The sequence below is a fragment of the Cinclus cinclus genome, chromosome 15 (genome assembly GCF_963662255.1).
Source record: "Cinclus cinclus chromosome 15, bCinCin1.1, whole genome shotgun sequence".
NCBI lineage: Eukaryota > Metazoa > Chordata > Aves > Passeriformes > Cinclidae > Cinclus > Cinclus cinclus.
In genome coordinates, this window is record NC_085060.1 from 18,726,178 (window position 1) to 18,746,328 (window position 20,151).

Below are 20,151 nucleotides of genomic sequence, written 5' to 3' on the forward strand. Positions count from 1 at the left end.
ATATTGATGTTTTATAATTAGATGTAATACAGCAGATCATTTTCCTGCGCTTGATCAATGAAACCAGGGTTGGGTTTGGGGTTAGGCTGTTTTGCAGACACTGATTGCTGCCTGAGCCTACTGGAGCAGTGCCTCGCTCACTTCAGCAGGAACGAGCAGAGACAAGGATGTGCAAACACAGCATCCATTTAGATTTACTCTCCCTGAAATATAAACAGAATATTTATTTCTGGCCTTTTAAGCAGTAATTCCAAATTTAATGAGGTACAATGAACATTCCTCAGAGCCAGACTCTATGGCTACTTAACACCACCACCAAACCTCTAATTACTATTGCAGCTTAAATAAAGGGCATTTTGTTATGATGGACATTATTAAACACTGAAGGAACTGAGTCCAGCCTCCATTTTCTTTTGATGAAATAAAAAGCATTGCAGAGAAATCACTGGGAGAGTTCATCCTTTAGCATCAGTCCTCTCATCAGACTAAGCAGTAGTATCAAGCCAGACTGTATTACAGTGCAAGCATCCCACTAATCCACGCTGAACTCTTGTCACCTCCTCAAATAAATACAGGCTTTGCCATTTTTTGTTTGAAAATGGATGGGAGGAAAGAGAAAAGTTGCTGCTGAGATGTGATTTTGAAAAAAATAAAGGTGTAGGATTAAAAACCCAGATTGAATCCAGGAGCAGCAACACACAACAAAGCCAAAATTACACCACACAAAGCCACAAACTGTCACCAGGTTGGATTTGTCAACAGATCAGAAATCTACAGTATGGTTATGAAGAGCAAAAATACAATCCTAAACCACCTGCCTTACATTGACATGGTATCTATAACCCCAAAGATTTTTGGGGGGACGTGGCACAGGGGTCCTTCCATTGGAACCATCAAAGCAGATACCTGCCTGGCACCACCCCTCAAAATCTATTGAAAAGCAAAATACTGACCCAAAAGTGAGGCAGGATTTCTAGGGAGAAGCACAGACATGTTCTCACCTAGACCAAGAGCAGCCAGGAGGCTGGTGATGCTCTAGTGCTTCCCACCCAGTGCTTCACCCCTGGCTGGGACAGGAGGGATTTGGGGGCATCAGGGGCAATGCCTCCCTCCCACGTGCCCACTGCTGGGCAGGGGGCTGAGCTTGCCAGCCAGCCCCCTGGGGCACAGCCTTCTGCACAGGGCTCCTGCCAAGGACAACTCCCTGCAGGGATGTAACAGCCAATAAACCTAATGGAAGGGGCTTCTCCCATTACCTGTACCTGGGACTTTCAGATGTGCAATGGATCCACACATGCAGCTCCCAGCACAGACTACACCCCTCCCTAAGCAGTGTGAGAAACAATCTGGATCTAATCAGCAGGCCCAGGGTGATGGGGCATGACTTACAGATTTGTTAAAAAAACCTTTCAGAATTGTCCTTTCCCTGCCTCATGCCATTAGGAATGAAAACAAATATAACAGAAGAACTTTTTTTAAAATGTTCCCATCTCTAGGGCTAAATAAAACTCCCTGTCATTCACCTTCTGGAGTGGCAGGTCAGACCAATACGTTCTGTAGGCAACAGGAGAAATCACAGATTTGTCACTGCAGAAAGAAGAAGGGGGGGGAGGGGGGGGAAAGGAAAAAAAGAAGAACCAAAAATCAAAAATCATTGCAGCTGAGTTAAAAATAGGGAAGATATGAGACGCTGCTGCCAGCTCGGCACATCAGAGCGATGGGATGCCCGAGCTGCACCCCGAGCATGCACGAGCCCTGTGGCACTCAGGGGCCACAGGGACCTTGGCCCCATTTTCCCATCTTCCAGCGCAAACCAAATTTCCTACGATTTTTGAGCAAGCAGTCAGAGCTTCCCAACCTACACACTCTCCAATCTTCTTCCCATCGCTTCACGAGAGGCCAGGTCTGGTCCCAGGTGTGCCCCTGAGCATCCAGACCCAGCCCTGGAGTGGGAAACCTGTGCACCAGCAGCTCCTGCCTGGCTTCAGCTCCAATCCTCCTCCACTGGCAGATAATCAAAGCAAGACAAACACTGTCCTGCACACTCATGGTGTTATCATTCACACTGTTTATCTGGAATTGCATGGGAAGGCTTGCAATCAGGATAGCCTCAGGCAGCTCCCACTCGAAGCCTCGAGGGGATTTTGCTCACAACAAAACTCTTTATCGAAACCAGTTTTTCCCCGATTTAAAGCTTTTTCCCCGACTTGGGCAGGAAAACGCAGCTCTGCAGCCCACAGAATTACCCTGCAGCCATGGGACTTGCAGCAAATCTGAGCAGCACTGGCCTTCCTCCCAGTGCCATCGCTGGGGAGTGGATGTGAAGCCTGGCTCTGCTCTGCTCAGCCCCTCCCAGAACCCACTGCCTCCCCAAGGCGCCACCGGCTCCAGCATCCCTGGGGACACACCAGCACCCTCTGCACAGCCCTTCCTCCCCTCTGAGCCACGCTACCAGCTCTGGGGCAGCAGGAACTGAGGAATTCCAGCCTGGAGGAGCCTGTGTTCTCCCAGAACAAACTGTAGGGGAAAGAATGACAATAAAGCTCTCAGCAGATTAGGGGATCTCAGCCTGGCACTAGCTGAGATGCCCTCTTCCATCACCACACTGCCCTCTCCCCTGCCCACAGCCACCCCACGTTATTAACAGCCTGGTAAACACAGCCCATTGCTTATTACAAAGATGCCAAAACCTTACTACTTCTTGTTCCTTCCAGTTAATGTACCATAGCCGAGGATAAATTGCTATTACAAGGAACTAAAAATAAAAATGTTTCAGAGGCCATAATTGGCTTGTCTTGTTGGGCTTTTTAAGGAGCCAAAGTACCAGTTCCAGGCTATTAGCCCTAAGGTTGTAGCAGAATAGTATAAAATATTTCTTCATTAAAACCCTACCTTCTCCATAGAGGTATTTTTCTTTAGGTTTTTTCCCCCTTTCCTTCTTTCATTTTTTTATTCTTCCTTCTTTATTATTATTATTATTATTTTCTTTTTAAAAGACACACGTTATCAAATGAGCTTTAGTTAAAAGAGGGCTTCGAAAGCCCAGAGGTGATATAAATAGATAGAGCTCAGTGCAGCTGGAGAACCAGCCAGAGCCTTCACTCATCTATTCAGGTCATTTTTCTACGAAACTTATGTAATATTCCTCAGTTGCATCCATAATCTTGGGTCATTTTTAATAACCAGCACCAAATCTTGCAGTCCTTGGGGAGACAGTGCTCTGTGCTGGAAAGCACCCAGCCCATTGCTGTGGGACAGGACCATCACCATCACAGGCTGCAAGCCACAAGGCCACCAAGGGTGCCCAGGGTGCTCACTGAAATGGGGACTATGGTTTGTTTGTTGTTTTTTTTCCTTTTGAGGCCTTTTGATGCTATTTGGTTATTAAGAGCTTTAGCTACCACCATTCCTCAGTATCAGCAACAAGCACAACAGTCATGGCTTTGTTTTTGGAGAGGACAAGGAGTTGGATTCCATGATCCTTGTGGGTCTCTTTCAACTCAGGATCTTCTATGATTCTCTGAAAAGCAAACGCATTTATTCAGCAAAGCCCTCCTTTCAGAAGCAGCAGATGCTCAGCTGAGCGAGGACGCAGCGCTTTGGCACCTGCGGTCCCGATGGTCACGATGCATCAGCAAAACAGCTACAATTCATGGTCACAACTTTCAAATTGGCTGTAAGTCCTTGTGGAGCCTGCTCCGACTGACAGGAGCACCTTGGGACTGCCCTCAGCACTGGCAGGGAGCCGGGCGTGGCAGAGACCTCTGCATGACAAGGGCTCGGTGCAGCACAGCATCACAATAAATAATGATAATATCAGTAAGGACGATGATCAGTTTCTTGGTAATACGGCCCAGGAGGGGAAGCACAGCAGAAAAATTACAGCAGAGCCTCTAACCCCCTGCTTTTTCTCAAAGACAAGGTTGGATGACACGTTTCTTCGTGAAACAACAACCCAACAAGTATTTACTACTTTTATTTGGTGATGTGAAGGTTGCTACTAAAAGAAGACTATTTCTGTTAGGTACAATTGCTATTTTTTGATCGTGTCTCAGCAATACCTAGTTTAAAAAGGGCAAAACAACAGTTATTAATTACCCTAATTAACCCAATTCATAAGACACATTTGTGTGGCTGTCATGACAACTGCTTTGACTAACTTGCCAAGAATAGCTTAGCTGTCCATTCAAATAAATCCCTGATAATTACTAGTCTAGTTTACTGGGCTTCTGTGATAATAATAATTAGTGCTACTGTACAAAAGGTCACGCTAAACAGTTTATGAATGATGCATTTCGCATGGTGATTACATGAGTCACGCAGCATCCAGCAAACGGACACAGCCTCATCTCCAACATGGAGAGCTGTGCTTAGATGGCAGCCTGTGGCTGCTCTGCCTGAAGACAGCGTGGCAGGATGAGAGGGAGACAAAAAACACCCATGAGTTGAACTGGGCCACGACAGCCACCAACCTCCCTCCTCAAGTGCTGCAGTGGCCAGCTGGCCACCACAGGAGATGGTCCTCTAACAGAGGCACTGGGAGACACCAAACAGCTTCCAAGCCTGTTCATCCAAAAACCTGTCACATGTTGGTATCTCACCTCACCATTTCCTCATTTCCTTCGCTGTCAAGGACAGATGATCATGGATCACCTGTCTGGTTTCAGCATGCTTTCATTAGGTTTAGGATCAATGACCAAAGAGATCACCAAAGGCAACGTGAGCTTGTGGTGCACAGTCCCAGCCCTCTCTGTGTTCCCTTTGGCAGGAAGAAGTCCTCCCACTTGCAGTTTGGGTGTCTCCACAACCAGCTGCAGCTCCAGCACACGCTGCAATGAGGGGCTGTCCTGCAGGCAGCAGGCACTGCTCAGCCCAGCACCGTTCTTCCTGAGGCTGCTGCTGGCTGCAGAAGGAGCTACCTCCTTCAGGACCTATGAAATCACTCCATTTAGAATAAATTCTGACTAAATACCACATATGGTCCTTATTGTCCATCCCTTGTTACCTATCACAGAGGCACCTGCACATGAACAGGGTCTCAGTTGGCAAATATTTGGCTGCTAGGGCCCCCTCCTCCCTCCCTGCCACCTGAACTTGCAATTATTCTTATTGATTGACTTTAGGAGAGCACCATGCACATGCCTCGAGCTGCCGCGCGCCGAGCAAACAAGGGAACAGCGCCGGGCTGTGCTGTAATCATTACCAGGGCGAGCAATTGCCCTGTCACACATGGCAGGTTATGGCTTCAGACTGGAGGCAGCAAGGCCAGATGAGCGCTTAAAACGTCGTTACAGTGTGAAAAGCGAGGATGTAGAAATGACACCTCCTTTCCCAACAAATCTGTTCTCTGAGCATCTCCCAGCTCCCTGAAGAATTCATCTCATTAAGGCTGAAGAGCCAACAGAGCCCTTGGAGGGGGGACATGGGCTTGTATCCCCTCTGCATGGCAAAACAAGCTCTGATGGGGAAGTCTTAGAATGGGGAAAGATGGATTTGAAGTCCCAGAAGGATTTCAGTGCTGGACCCTGAGCCTGGGCTGAGCCCAGGCTCGCCTGCACATCCCCCCCATCTGTAGCCAGAAGATGAGGTGCTTTTATCAGACCAAAAGGAGAAATTAGGGAAGCCTGACGCCAAGCAGAACATTCCCCAGTTTTCCCAAGTGAAGTTTGCAGCTCAGTTCAATATGTTAGTGCCTAATGAAGGTTTCCCCCATACTCTGCAGGGGACAATCATTCTCCTCCTAATGAGGATGTGTTAATGGCATATTAATGCTGACAACAACTAAGTGCAGAGAACAAGAGATGAACATACTCCAAAATTCATCTATTTTTTTTTTTCCCAAACAAAGAAACCCATCGTGTGGCTGAGCAAGCCCCAGCCCAGAAGGAGCCTGTGGCTCCCACAGTGATGCTGCCAGCTCTGGGCCAGGGGCTCACCACGGGACATAGAGCTTTGCTCCCTCACCCACCCAATCCCCATAATTACAGGGAGAGCTCTCAGCCCAAGGGTGGTATTACCCCTCGACACAGCCACTCTGGGGGAGAACAAGGAGGCAGAGGAAGAGCTCACAAATTCCTGAGAAGTGTTTCAGGGGGCAGACAGGTTCGGGTGCTCTAACTGAGCCAGCAGCCGTGAGGATTTGTTTCCTGAAAGCTGGGTCCCTGCCAGAGCATCCAGATGTGAATCTGAATATGAAAAGTCCAGGAGGGAGCAGGTGACAGAGGCGCAGGCGCAGCTCCGAGCCCCATCCTGGTGCTGGCATCCCAGCCCATCTGGGTTTGTCTCAGCAAGTTTCCATAAGCTCTCAGGCATGGAAAAGAACACACATAATGGGTGTTTTCCTGTTTTTTCATGTCCGCTTGTGAAAACAGCTCCCCAAACCCTCACAGCTCCCCAAAACCAGCATCAGTCTGCCTGCAGCATGTGCCCACCTCCAGGCACTGCAGGGAAGAGGAAATCTAATTCCCTAACTGCCCAACTTCCATGTGCTCCCACCATCACTTACATTTACATTTCCAGATCGATAATCGATGCTAGAATCAATAACAGGGAATTTAGCTACATTATAAAAACAGTAAAATCAGCCAATACTGAGAAATGACTATTGAGTCCTGTGTTTTCTGTACTCACTTAGTCTAATAATGGTGAATGATATTTTCCAAGTACATTATTCAGCAATAAAACCACCGAATTATTTGATCTCCTTCTAACCTTTATGAATCTAAGCACTCTTTTTGACCCAGATTGAATGAGGCAACATCTGCAGAGCCTTTCACAAAATTGTACTCAGTGTGCACTATTGTAGGTCTGCTGCCAAAGATAAATGTTATTATTTTAAAGCCATCATCCTTCAAATAGATGAGCAAACACACTGCATTAGCATAGCCTGCAGAGCTCGAGCACGGGTGAGAAAATGCCAGAGGGGTTTCACTGAATGGAATTTTACATACCTGACTTAGGATGGGTTAATGCAATCCACCAACACGGGAATTTTAAAACTTGCCCTGTGGCATACACCTGCCATTACAAACGATGGCATAATCCTACAAGCTCCAGATCCCCGTGAGAAACGTGAAGGATTCACACCCAGACCTCAACAGGGTGTTGGGATGAGGACCTCATCTGCAGGGCTCCAACACACTTTGACCTACAGGGTTTATCAGTGACCTGCCTGCCCTGGGTGGAGCAGTGCTGGTGTCACCTGTGGGTGCTCAGGTTTCCATCAGAGGGTGCAGGAAGTGCAGTCCCTGTCACACACCTGCCTGCTGTGTGACACACACCAGCTGTGCTCCAGCCTTCACCAGACTACGAGAACTCCCTGTAATTCCGTGTTAAACAGGGACACACTTCAAGGCTCAGCACTGATCACTTGCCCAGCTGACATAAGCCATTACTTCCCTCCAAATTTAGACAAGGAACTAGTGGGAGACACTGAAGCAGAGATGTTGGGCTGTCTTCTCCAGCAAACCCTCCAACAGGTGTCAGGGACAAGCTCTGCCCCGGCAGGAACAGTGAAAGTGGGAGCTGCCAACAGCCTCAGTGTCCCTTTGCCTAGCCCTGGGTGATGCTCTCCTGGGGACTGTGGGGACTGGCAGAGTAGGGTGCCCCAGGGACAAATCCTAGCACAGCCCAGCCAGGGCAGCACTGCCTGCAGAGCACCCCAGCCATCGCCAATTCAGAGCACGCTCTAATTTGAATTATAATTACACTTATAAGTACACAGATTACAACTATTTATGCTACAAATAAGACCATCCTGTATTTTAATTAACAGAAAATGATTGGAACTCAACTATAGCCTCTACTGGGAACAATATCTAATAATTCATTGAAGCAAGGCCATGCCAGCCCCACAAGCAGCCTGGCAGGAGAAGGAGGAGTGGGCAGGGCTCAGGGTCCCACGCATGTGAGCTCCCACACAAGAGCAGGAGCTGCTGCCAGAGCGGGCAAGGAGTCAGGAGAGAGGGCTCCCGGGAGAGATGGAGAGCTCATCCTGGAGAGCCTGCAGGCACACCCCGGGGATGGAAGCAGGCAGGGCACAATGCTCTGCCCTTGCTGGCTGGGAATTAAGGAATTAAGGAAAGACCCGAGCAGGGCACAGTCAGTGAGGGCAGGAGCCCAAGGACCTGGAAGGGCACCTGGCTGAGGAGCTTCTCTGGCTCAAAGCCCTCAGGAGGGACTTCAGGAAATGGCAGCTGGAAAATACAGCTCTTCCACCCAGCCAAGCAGATGCACACAAGGTTATTCAAAGGCTATTGCACTTGGCCTCAAAGATGCCTCTGCATGAGCATGTGCTCTATGTAAAAGAAACAAGAGGGAGAAACCACAGAGTTCAAATCACTCGATAAAACACAAATTCACTTGGATACTGCTGTAAAAAAGTGCATAAAGCACCATGCAAGACTACCCTTTCGATGACATTGTAAAAAAAAACTTACTAGAAATCTTTCCCAATTTAAGAGATAATTCTTATCTGCCATGTAAATATAGTTGCAAAAGCTTTTTACATAGACTTCACAAGTTATGCATTAGAAATATGCATCAGAAATTCAAATTTTCCAAGAGGAAATATTTAAGGAAGCTACCAACCCAAACCATCCTATGATTCTATGAAAACAAGAGGAGCCTCTCCACTTCCAGTAAAAATGAACCATAAAACCCAAAGCAGTAGCATAAAAACAAATGAGATGTATCTGATTATATGACATATTATATACTCACATAATTAGGTGCAATATGTAATAATTCTATACACACTTTTTGTATGCATAGGGATACAAGTGTGAACATGGCAGCATTAGGTGAATGCTTCAACCTGATGATCTTAGAGGTCTTCCCCAATCTAAATGACTTAGTGATTCTATGAAGTATATCACAAATACAAGATATAACACAGTATGTAATATATAACAACATGATCATATCCATGGGAGCACTCAGGTCTTGCTGTTAAATACAAGCAGCTACTGCCACACCAGCCTTAATCCTCCATGAACCCTTGGAGCAAATCCATGACTATGACCCTACCATGGGCTAGAAAACCCTTGGAAAGCCCAAAAGCTGCCAGGATGGGGTGGCAGCTCCAAATTACCAACACAAAACATGTGTTGTTTACTGGGGAACTCGGCAATGTTCAGCTCTTAGTTGAACTCAAATGCCTTTTCCAACCTAAATGATTTGATGATCTTAAGCAAAGCCCAAGAGTGTTGAGCTAAGGACTTGTCTAAAACCCAGGGGCCGTGGCATGGTTAAACTTGAATGGGAGCTGATGTATTTATCTCCATTGCAGGGTATTCCAGTGAATTTCTCCATACAACAGCCTGAAGAGATTACATTAAGACATGTAAAATTTGGTTAGGCTGACCTCAGAATGGAATAAAGAACTGCTGATTTCCATAATGCCAGCCTCCCATGCTCAGACAGGTCAGGGAACCCACGGTGATACACAAAACACTTTGGGAGTAGTTAATCTGAGAGATCTGCTGGGATTTGGAGTGAGCAGGGACAGCAGACAGAGGTTTGGGGGTCCCACCCCCCCAGCTCTGGTCCCTGGCAATGCAGAGTGATGCTGGCTGCCTAGGCAGGGGCCAGGAGCCATCCCCAGGGAGGGGATGAGCAGTGGATGTCTAAAGCTGAGAGCATCAGTCCGGTTTGGGGGGCTCTGTAGGATGAAGGCTGGGGCTGGCTCCAGGCAGGGCAGGGCAGGAGCAGAGCTGTGACCTGCGCTTACCCAGCACGGTGCACATCAGTCGCAGGCACAAAAAAATGCTGAGTTACAGTGACCTCCCAAGGAGAAAACAAGACTGGCAACGCTGCCTGCGAACTCAGCCTTCCCGCTAGTGGAACATCATCCCTGGTAATGCTTTAATTATTATCACTCCCGAAAATAAGCTTCAATTCATCAGCCTGGCCTGTCTCAACACCGCAAACTTTCTCCGAGGTGGAAATCCTTTCCTTTTTTTCCCTTTTCCCCTGCTCTACACGCAGTATTACTCAGAAGCAAGCCAAATCCCTTCCAATTATATATCATGACGTTTCCCCAGCGCTGCACTAAAGCGAGGCCCTTCACTTCTAAATGGCATGGTTTATAACAAATTGTCTGTTATACCAGACAGAAACTGATTTCCTCAAACCCAGCATATTAAAGTGAGTACATTCATTCTGGTTGTAACACACAAAATGTGATTATAACAGACACTTTGGGGGCTTTTTAAGGCTAGAGGAGAAGAGGAGGATAAGCTGGAGGGGAAGAAAGAATTGACAAGTAGAGAAATGACAGAGAAAGAGAAACAGCTACGCTGATTTCATTTCTTACAAAACAAAACTCTTTGTGTGTTGTAGAAATGTGCTTTAGTTAACACCGCCAGATAGCCAAAGCAAAAGCTGCCGGTGCTGCCTGAAACGAAAATTGCTCTATTGTGCTTAGAAAACCATTTCCCACAGTGAGGAGAACGCTTTCCAGGTAGTACAAAGCAGATCTGAAACCAACGGGGCCTCATCCTGCAACTGCTGCTCTCTCAAATAATCCCTGCAGGCACGAGGAGCCCCAACCAAATCAGTGTGAGTGAGGATTATGCGGGAGTGTATCAAGGTTGGGGGATTAGACCAGGATTATCACTAAAACCAGTAATTCCCCATCTTACTGATGGTGGCCATCGGCTCGGGAGGCCGTGGATGGCCATGGCCCCCCCAGCGCTGGCCACGGCTCTGGGAGCTGCTGGCTCTGTGGGTCCCCAGAGGACTCTGGTCTTGTTGGATCAGAGCCTGCTCCCCCACCTTGACCTTCTCCTCCAGTGGGCCCTACCAAAGCAGCAGCACAGCAGACCTGATCCACACTCTGCTTACAGTGTAATGCCAGCACTGCCACTTCCCTTCCCAACGCTGCCACCACGGAGCCATCCCGGATCCCCAGACCGAGCAAGTCAACAACTCCTGCTCATTCCACCTCAGGACACCTCAAACAGGACTCTCCTGCTCCCATGTCACAGTTCCTCACCTCTCGCATGCCGGGTCCTGCCTTGGACTGGCCACCACGGTGGCCCCAGGGGACACCTGGGGACAGAGTGAGCTGCTGTCCCCGGGGTGTTTCCCCTCCTGGAGCAGCAAACGAACATCATCTCCCAAAGCAGTGCAAATCTGGGATGTGAAATTGCCTCTGAAACACAGATACAGCCATCACACACATACTGTTTACTTTTTAAACCACCAAGTCAAAATCCAGGCATGTAAGTGCTACCCATGGGTGGTTACTCCACATGCAAGTCATGTCCCTTGGAGCCTAAAAGGCTCAGCATTCAGACCAGTTTCCACACCACCCCAATGCAACACGCATTTTTATCAAGGAAGCTGCCTAATGGCTCCTATTAATTTTGATTTTTAATCTCCTGGTACAACTCCCAGCAATATACATGCAAAACCTGACAACAAGCCCTTTTGGTTTCAAAGCTGACTTCTCCAGCTCAGAAGGAAGATAAAAAAGAGCTCTTGGCAGCAGCGAAGCCTCTGAGCAGCAATGCCCTTGCAGATCCAACATGTCCCACTCTCCCTGCTGCAAAACAAGTCCAAACACTAGCAGGGGCCAAGCCTCCCACTACGAGCCACCATCACCAGAGCTGCTCACAAACACTTCCTGCCATCCCTGCCTGCAGCCACAGGGATGCCGAGAGGCTCTGGGCAGCATTCCCGAGTGGTACCCATGGGGAGCACTGATTCCCAGCAGGGCCAGAACATCCCAGGATATGCCCCCAGGATATCCCCCACTGCCTCCCGATGCTCTCTTGGCAGCTGTGCCCTGGCACCAGCAGAGGTGATGGCCAAGCCCAGCCCCACCCAAAGAGAAAAGCTTTATAAGGGTGGTCTCAAGCTTCTTTTGCATCCTCAGAGTGGGGCTGCAGCCCCCACAGACACCACTCTTTAATCCTTTCCGGATCACCAGGGAAAGATGAGAAGCACCAACAAACCCAATTATTCCCAGCCCCGAGACCTGCCACCGCACTAGAAGAAACATTTCCTGAAGCTCCACAAACAAGCCATCCTCGGGGACTTTTATTTCAAGGCTCCTGACTGTTAAAGTAAATGAGGCTCACGTTAAAGACCGGCTACATCACAAAGCCACTGCTGCTGGGGCAGCACGTTGTCTGCAGAGGCAATCGCTCACCCCCAGCCACAACCACCATATGCCAAGTGACACTGCCAGTGACACATTTACCTCGTATTTTATCTGTTATCAACCCATGCTTTGCCTTCCCATCAGGGAAAGTCACTCCTAGGTGGAGCAGCAATGATATCTCCCCGATGCTGACACCTCATAAAGCCTCCTGGGGGAAACAACAGCGGCTTCATCACTGGAAGTGATTCAAACCAGCCCAGACAAAGAGCCACTGGAAGCACTGCAGGGAATGGTTTGGCTCTGTAAACTCTGGGCAGGCACTGTGTTTATTAAATCCTCACCACCCTGAGCTGTGCCAATAGCACCCTGCACAGCCCCAGCATGACACCACAGCAGTGACGGGTTGCAGGGAGTGCAGGGCTGCCATGCTCCTCCACGGAAACAACTTCTGTGGAGTTTCTGTGTCACCTTGTGTGCCAGGACAGGGCTGTCACTCAAGCACCATGAACCATGTCACTCTCTGGGGCCAATAGGGTTTTTAGAAGCCAATAGAACCCACACTACCTGCAACAGCTGGAAGCATAACACTGGGGTTCTGCCAAATAACATACACATTCCCACCCAAAACTAAACTTCCAAACAGCTTCCAGTTGGGATCCCTCTGGCCCATACCCCAACCCCGCCCTTTTGTTCAAAAGCACCTCCAGAGAACGAGCAGATCCCTGCCAGGATGTGTTACCCTTGCATGGTCCCTCGGCAAGACGGCGAGCTGCCTGCTGCCCTCCTGCCAGCTCCCAGGGCTGCTGGGGACACGTTCCACTGACACCCCTGCCATTCATTAGAGGAGACAAACTTCCTTCTCCAGGCAAGCTACCAGCTCTTCATGGTGCATCTCACCTACACAAGTGATGGGAAAATGGGGCTGGAGCCACAGGGGGAAACAAGCATCCTGCCTCCCTCACAAGAGCGTGAACAAGGCAGGGAAATCTCTGGAGGGCACACTCTATGAGACCCCGGCCCAGCTGTTGCAACAAAGAGAAGCACAGGCAGCACTGCCTTCTGCATGCAGCTGCCTGTTAACTTTATCAGCTGAGTTACAATGTTCCTGATGGTACTTCCACCCTCCCTGGCACCTGAGACCTCCCACTGCCAGCATGCACTTCTGGATAATGCCAGCATGTGATGGATTTTGTGACTGGTGGCAGTGAATCACAGGCTGACAGGATGCTCCACTGCTCCAGTGCCCATAGCAAGGCATCAGCCAGAGATGCACTCCAGAATCCTCTCCAAAAGACACTGCTCCAGGCAGACAGGAACTCCTCAGGGACCACTGCCCGCAGCATGCCAACAGCAGTGGTCATTCGTAGGGGCCAGCACTGATACACAGCCTCTCAGAGCTGGTTCTGCCTCAGTGGAAGTCAAACACCAGGGTTCAGTGAGCATTCTGCCAATACAACCTCAGCAGGACTAGGCACCCAGCACCAGCCCTCTCCAGCAGCCCTACAGAGGGCTGGGCTCGGATCTCTGCAGCACCAGGATGAGTTTGAAGCAGCTCCAATGCCTTCAGCAGCAGCATTTTGCATTTACACCAGCACACTGAACAGAAAACAGAGTGAGCCATAAATATTTCAGCTGCTTTTTCAGCTTTGTTACTCTGTTCAAAGCAGGAAACATGACAAACCTTTGATTGTTTTGCTTAAAACCAAACAATAATTCAAAGAGAGACAAACAAGCAACACTAAATGATGCCTGTGATGTACAGGAAAGCCAAAGAATTAGAAGAAACTGATGAGGATGGTGTGGATCAGAGCAGTCCCTTTCCCTGCCTTTGGCAGGTACCACACACCCCTCCAATGGCAGCCAGGGTCCTGCACAGTGAAGAGACATCACTGGGCCAGGTGTGCAGGTGGTCACACTGGGGCATACTGCACTGTCTGCATCCCCAGCACAGTCCACTGCCTCCAGAGTATCAAGCACCAACACCCCTTCCAGCCTCTAAAAAAAAACTTCTGAAGACAAGTGCCTCCTCCCTTGAGCACACTCAGAATCCACCTGCAAAGCAGCCAGCTCCAGCCTTCTGCACAGGTGGAGGCAGCCTGGCCTGGCCCATCCCCACCTGGGCACATCTGAGGATCTCTGCAGTGTCTGGGGATGAAACATCCACCCATGGCCACACATCAGGGCTGCCCCAGAACGTACAGGTGTGGGTGAGTGCCAGGTGCTCCCCCCTGTCCATCCTTCAACACTGCCTCCCCCTGGGGTATCCAGCACACAGAAACCACCCAGGTGTCTCTGCCCAGCACACAGAAGGTAGCAGTGCCTGTACCCCTCTCCTGGCCCCGAGCCCTGCCCAAACCCACCTCTGGCAGTGGCATGCCGTTGATGATGAGGTCGGGCTGCTGGGGGCTCTGTCCCGTGAAGGTGTGGTGGTAGATGTGGTTGGAGCCGGCGTTCCTGCTGTTCTGGCTCTCCACGTTGAGGAAGGTGCTCTCGGAGCGGCGGCAGCCCAGCGGCAGGGTCTGCTGGTGGTAGTCGAAGTAGTTGAGGGAGGAAGTGAGAGAGGAGCAGCTCACAACGTTCATTTTGTCCGTCTCCTCCACGTCCCGCGGCACCAGGCGGATATCGTTCTTGCTGATCTTCTTCTTCTTGCTTGATTTCTTCTGATGTCCATAGGAGTACTCCGCAATTCTGGGGAACAGAGAGAAAATGAGAAGCTGAGAGCATCCTAAACCCTGCCCTGCTAAATACCCATGCAGAAACCCAGAGGGCTTGGCCCCCATCTCCTGTAGCCCTCTTAGTCATGCACGTTACGTCATGGTTTGGGGCTGGTGACACGACACGGGCTTTAGCTTATTTTCATATGTATAATGTTTTCAGGTCGAATATGTTAAAAAAAAAAAAAAAAGGAAGGAAGAATGTTTCTGTTTTGGTCTAGTGTATGTAATTGCTGATATTTAGTTACTAGAAGTAAAGTCCAGCCTGCAGAAGAGAAAAATGGACACATTAAAATCCATGGACTGAAAAGGGTACCTGCATTCATTTCCATGCATAATAAGGATTTTAAAAGTGATTTAATTTGGTCCCCATAATGAAAATTCAAAACGAATAGCAGATTTTTTTTCCAGTTTATTTTCCATAGCAGTAAATAAAGCAGACCCAGAAGCAATCCTAGCTGGCAAGCTCAATTCTCTCACACTCCAAAGGCTGTTTGTTTATTAATGCTTTATCTAAATTGCTGGTGTTTTGACTGTCTCCTGATCATACCTGATCTCTTCTCCAATTGAATTCCATTCCTCCCTCACCCTGACACGCACATCTGCTGGGAAATGCTTTCACCTTCTAGAAATCAGAGAACAACAACCGTGTGTTTTGCAAAGAAAAATGATCCTTCTTGACCTTTTTATTTTACTGCAAGCTTGTTTTTCTCTGCCTTTCCTTCCCTCTTCGCTTCCCACCTGCCAAAAGAATCAACTGATGAAGTGCCTTGTTTGCCTTTCGCAAAACGCCAGAGGAAAAAAGTTACTGCAAAACACCACCCAAGCAAATAGTGACAAATCATTTGCACCTTGCCTTAGTTGGGTCTGCTTGGCTCAGAGTGACTGTGGCTCATCTTCCCACAGTGAGCACCACAACAGTCCCTGCCATGAAATTGTACACACACAGCACTGGGCAACTCGGTATTTCCTAGGGAAGCACACCAAATTCTATGCAGAGTCAGAAACATACATTTGAAAGCCAGGATTTTGCTCCTCTTCTTGTTATGATAACAGCATTAAAAAAAAAAAAAAATCCAATAGCTGCAACAAAAATAATGGGATGAATAAACAATACAGTTTATCTGGAAAGGCAAATCTTGGACAAATATTCTTGCTCCAGAAAGCTAATTGCCTGACCATGAAAATGCCACTAAGTCGTACAGCCCGCATATGTGCCTCATAAATTAACACGTTTTTTGAAGGCTCTCCAGCAGCTCTTGTGAAGAATCTCTAAAACAAGGCACTGCAAAGCCTAGAGGCGTGGGGAGAGGGTGCCCCATGGTCACTGCCGCTGCTGAGCCTGCCTGGTGCTTCCCCAGCTCTGCAGCTGACTCCTGCTCAGAGACACACTGCTAACACCCCCGAGTGTGCAAATAAATCAGAGCAAGGCAGGGATTTCTGTTGTGCCAACAATCTATATGCTGGTGACTCGTCTAACAATGCTTGATGAAGCTTTAATTGTTTTGTTTACCTAAATGTTTAAGTTTGGCAAGGCGAGAGCCCAATTATTTCCTGCAGGCATTCATTTTGCTGTCCTTTCTCTATTGACCAATTATTTAATTAAAGCGCACTTCATTAATCCCCAAGCCGTCACAGTAAACCCAGGGTTTATACGTATCTGAGAAGCTCTTAGGGGCACCACCACAACATGATTTTTATCCATTCAGGTCCTATCCTCCTTTAATGGGCCGAGCTGGCAAGAAATCTGGTCTATGAGCTTTCACTTGGAACTAGGCATCCCATAATACAGCACAGACCGACCTTTATTTGCAGATGATTTTTCCCCCATCGAGCAAAAAGGCTTATATATGCACTTTACGCTGTGAAAACGGGGTACAATGCCCCGACTCTCCGGCATTATTTCTGCGTAAATAAAACTTTAAAGACCGCACATCCCCCCGCGCCGCTGAATTGCCAGGGGCGAGCGTGCGTTTCCAAGGTAGAGCAAAATTAATTTCCATCCCTCCTCTCTGAAACGACTCGGTGCCGAAGGAATGGAGAAGTCATGGCTATTTCACCAGTAACAGGATTAAACCATTTATGAGGCATTGCAGCTGCTCTTTTATGGCATCTGATTGATATTCATGTGTGGTTAGCATTTGTCTCCTAACTTGTGTAACACAGAGAATAGTAAAAGAGAGACAATAATCGCCAGGCTGTTACATATTCAGGGGACTGGATTTCCCCTATCAGCCTTTCAGCGGCTCCAGGCTCGGGGCTGACCTCCCCTCCGGCATTTCGGACCGCGGAGCGCTCATCCAAGCCAGGGCAGAACCACAGCGCTGCCAAAATCCTCGCTGGCCCCATCGCTGCCAGCCATGCTCTCCGGGGAGGTTCTGCCGCTGCTCCCCGCGGATGGCCCGCGGATGGCCAGCGTGGCGAGGAGCCGCCGAGGGCACACAATAGCTCCTTTGAAGGGCCAGCGAGGCTCAGCGATGGCACCGCACCGTCTGCTGCGAGGATGCTGAGGTGGCCAGGGGGGCTTTCCACCCGTTCGCCAGCCTGGGGAGCTGTGCTGGGGACGGGGGGATGCCCACGGGAACCAGCCATGCCCCTGCAAAACCGTTCTTGTAAAACCCTTCTTCCCCGCTTATTTGCCATGGAGCACGGAAAATCAGGGATGCTGCAACAGATTGTCGAGCCGCACGATTAAGTCGGTTCGTTACTCTGCTCTCCTCGCAGAGAGCAATTTCTTAAAGCTTTGCAAGAAATTTTCTTACGGGGGCAGGAACCTCATTCCTGTTCCTAAGGCAAATCCACCCCTCTTCACCACCCTCAAGTATACAGCAGCAAATGCAAAAGTAACTGCGATGGCAAAAATCAAAACAGACCCGCAGGTGCACGTAAACAAAGGTATCTTTCTTTACCTGCAGTTGTAGGTCCTGATTTCCTTGTTATCCCTTTTGCACTTGACTGCCACAAAGATCATGGTGACAAAAAGAATGGCTGCAATAGACCCCAGGGCAATAATGAAAATCAAGGAGAGGTTAACAGATCCTATGGATTCCTGGGCATCCAGGGCTGGAGACAGGTATATCAAAATCAAGGCAGAAGCCGAGAGAGAGGTTTTCCCATGGTCATGAGCCACCACGATGAGCTCATAGGCTGTTTTGGCGTTCTCCCCAAAGGCTCTGGTGGTCCTTATCTCTCCATTGACCTGGTCGATCTCAAAAAATCCTCTGTCACCTTCCACCATTTCATAGGAAAGTCTGCCATTTTCACCCTCATCATAGTCATCTGCCTTGACCACTGTCACCAAGTAGCCAACCCCCGCGTTCCTGGGGATGTACACCTCCGCCGTCCCATTGACCAGCGGCGGGGCCGTGATCACCGGCGTGTTGTCATTGACATCCAGGACGATCACCCTGACTGTGGCATTGCTCTGCAGAGAGGGATTACCCCCATCTTTTGCCAAGACCTTGAACTCAAAGGCCTTTGTCTGTTCATGATTGAAGGACCTCAAAGCATAGATATCTCCAGAGTTGGGATTGATGGAGACATAGGTGAAAACAGGCATGTCCCTGACCTGGGAGGGAACAATCTGGTAGGACACGCTGCCATTGAGGCCCAGGTCAGGGTCCCTGGCTGACACCGAGAGGAGGTAGGCCCCTGGGGTGTTATTCTCCTGCACGATGACTTGGTAATAAGGCTTGGAGAAGTGGGGATGGTTGTCATTCTCATCGGTGATCTTGACGGTGAAGGATTTGGTGGCCTGCAGGGAAGGGATGCCATTATCCCTAGCCTGGATGGTGAGGTTGTACTGGTCCCTCTGCTCCCGGTCCAGCCGCCCATCCACCAGGATGGTGGAGAAGCTCTCATACTCCTGGAGTCGAAAAGGCACATTGCCCAGGAGCTTGCACTGCACGCGCCCGTTGGCCCCGGAGTCGCGATCCGAGACACGCACCAGGGCGATGACGTACCCCAGCGGGGCGTTCTCGCTCACCTCCACCAGCTCGCTGTTAACAGAGAGCAGGTTGATGAGGGGCGGGTTGTCGTTGGCATCCTGGACACTAATGGTCACTTTGCAATGGGCGGGGATGGAGTTAGGCCCCAAGTCCTTGGCCTGCACATCCAGCTCGTAGACATGACCCTCCTCATAGTCAATGGCACCGCTCACCGTGATGAGGCCGCTCTGGGGGTCGATTTGGAAGAGCTCCCGGGCCCGCTCAGAGACGTAGCTGTGGAAGGAGTAGAGGACCTGGCCGTTGGTGCCCTCGTCCGGGTCAGAGGCATTGAGGCGGATGACCGGTGTCCCCGGAGGAGCATTTTCAGGCACGCTGACGGTGTAGGCTGGTTCCTCAAAGAGCGGGTTGTTGTCATTGGAGTCAATGACACGGATGCTGAGCTCCACCGTGCCAAAGTTGGGCGGGTCACCACCATCCAGCGCCGTGATCACATAGCTGTAGTGGGACTGCGTCTCACGGTCCAGGCTCTTCTCCACCACCAGCTCAGCAAAACGGGACCCGTCACCCCGTGTCTTGGTCTCCAGCCCAAAGAGGTCATTGGGGGTGATCTCATAGCTCTGCACACCAAAGCTGCCCGAGTCCGGGTCATAGGCACTCTCCAGTGGCACCCGGGTGCCAGGGCTGGCTGTCTCTGAGATCTCCAGCTCGATTTGGTCGGTGGGAAAGCTGGGTGCGTTGTCGTTCAGGTCCTTGATCTCCAGCTTGATCACGCAGATCTCCATGGAGCTGGACATCACCTCCAGCGAGATTACACACTTGGGGCTCTGCCGGCATAGCAGGTCCCTGTCGATTTTCTGCTTGGTCACCAGCAGCCCGGACCCGGGGCTGATGTCCACCAAGTGGGGGGCCGAGTTGGAGACCACCCGGAAGGCGGCGGGCTGCCGGGGGTCCAGCACGAAACCGGCGTCCCGGGCGTCCTTGGCGACGTTGGCGATCACCGTGCCGGCCCGCTGCTCCTCCTCCACCGAGTACTTGAGGTTGACGAGGGCCCCGGCGCCGGCCCAAAGCAAAGCGGCCCCGAGCAGCGCCGGGAGAGCCCCCATGGCCGCGCCGCCCCCTCCGCCCGCCGCACCGCGCCCCGACGGCCGCCGGCCGAGCGCCTCAGGGGTCCGCCGCGCTCATGCGGGCAGCGCCCGCCCGGCTGCCCCGGCGGCGGGCGGGCGGCTGCGGGCACCGGAGCCGCGGTCCCCCGCGCACACTCCAACGCCGTCCGCTCAGGCGCTCCGTGCCGGCGGCGCCGCGGAAGGGCCGGGCATGGCGAGCGGTTGCGGGAGCAGAAGCGGGATGCTGAGGCGAAGCGAGAAGCGAGGAGCCGAGCCGA

General features: G+C 50.3%; 1 protein-coding gene across 2 annotated transcripts in view; it reads right to left on the bottom strand.

Annotated features, from left to right (window-relative positions):
- Positions 1–19,873, bottom strand: part of PCDH19 (protocadherin 19) — a 53,196-nt gene extending 33,323 nt beyond the window's left edge. For both annotated transcript variants that reach the window (XM_062502816.1, XM_062502814.1), the window contains exons 1-2: positions 17,733–19,873; positions 14,470–14,797 (exon numbers count right to left, since the gene is read on the bottom strand). In XM_062502816.1, coding sequence (XP_062358800.1) covers positions 14,470–14,797; positions 17,733–19,873 — 2,469 coding nt within the window. The remainder of the gene's footprint in view (positions 1–14,469; positions 14,798–17,732) is intronic.
- Positions 19,874–20,151: the final 278 nt, after the last annotated feature.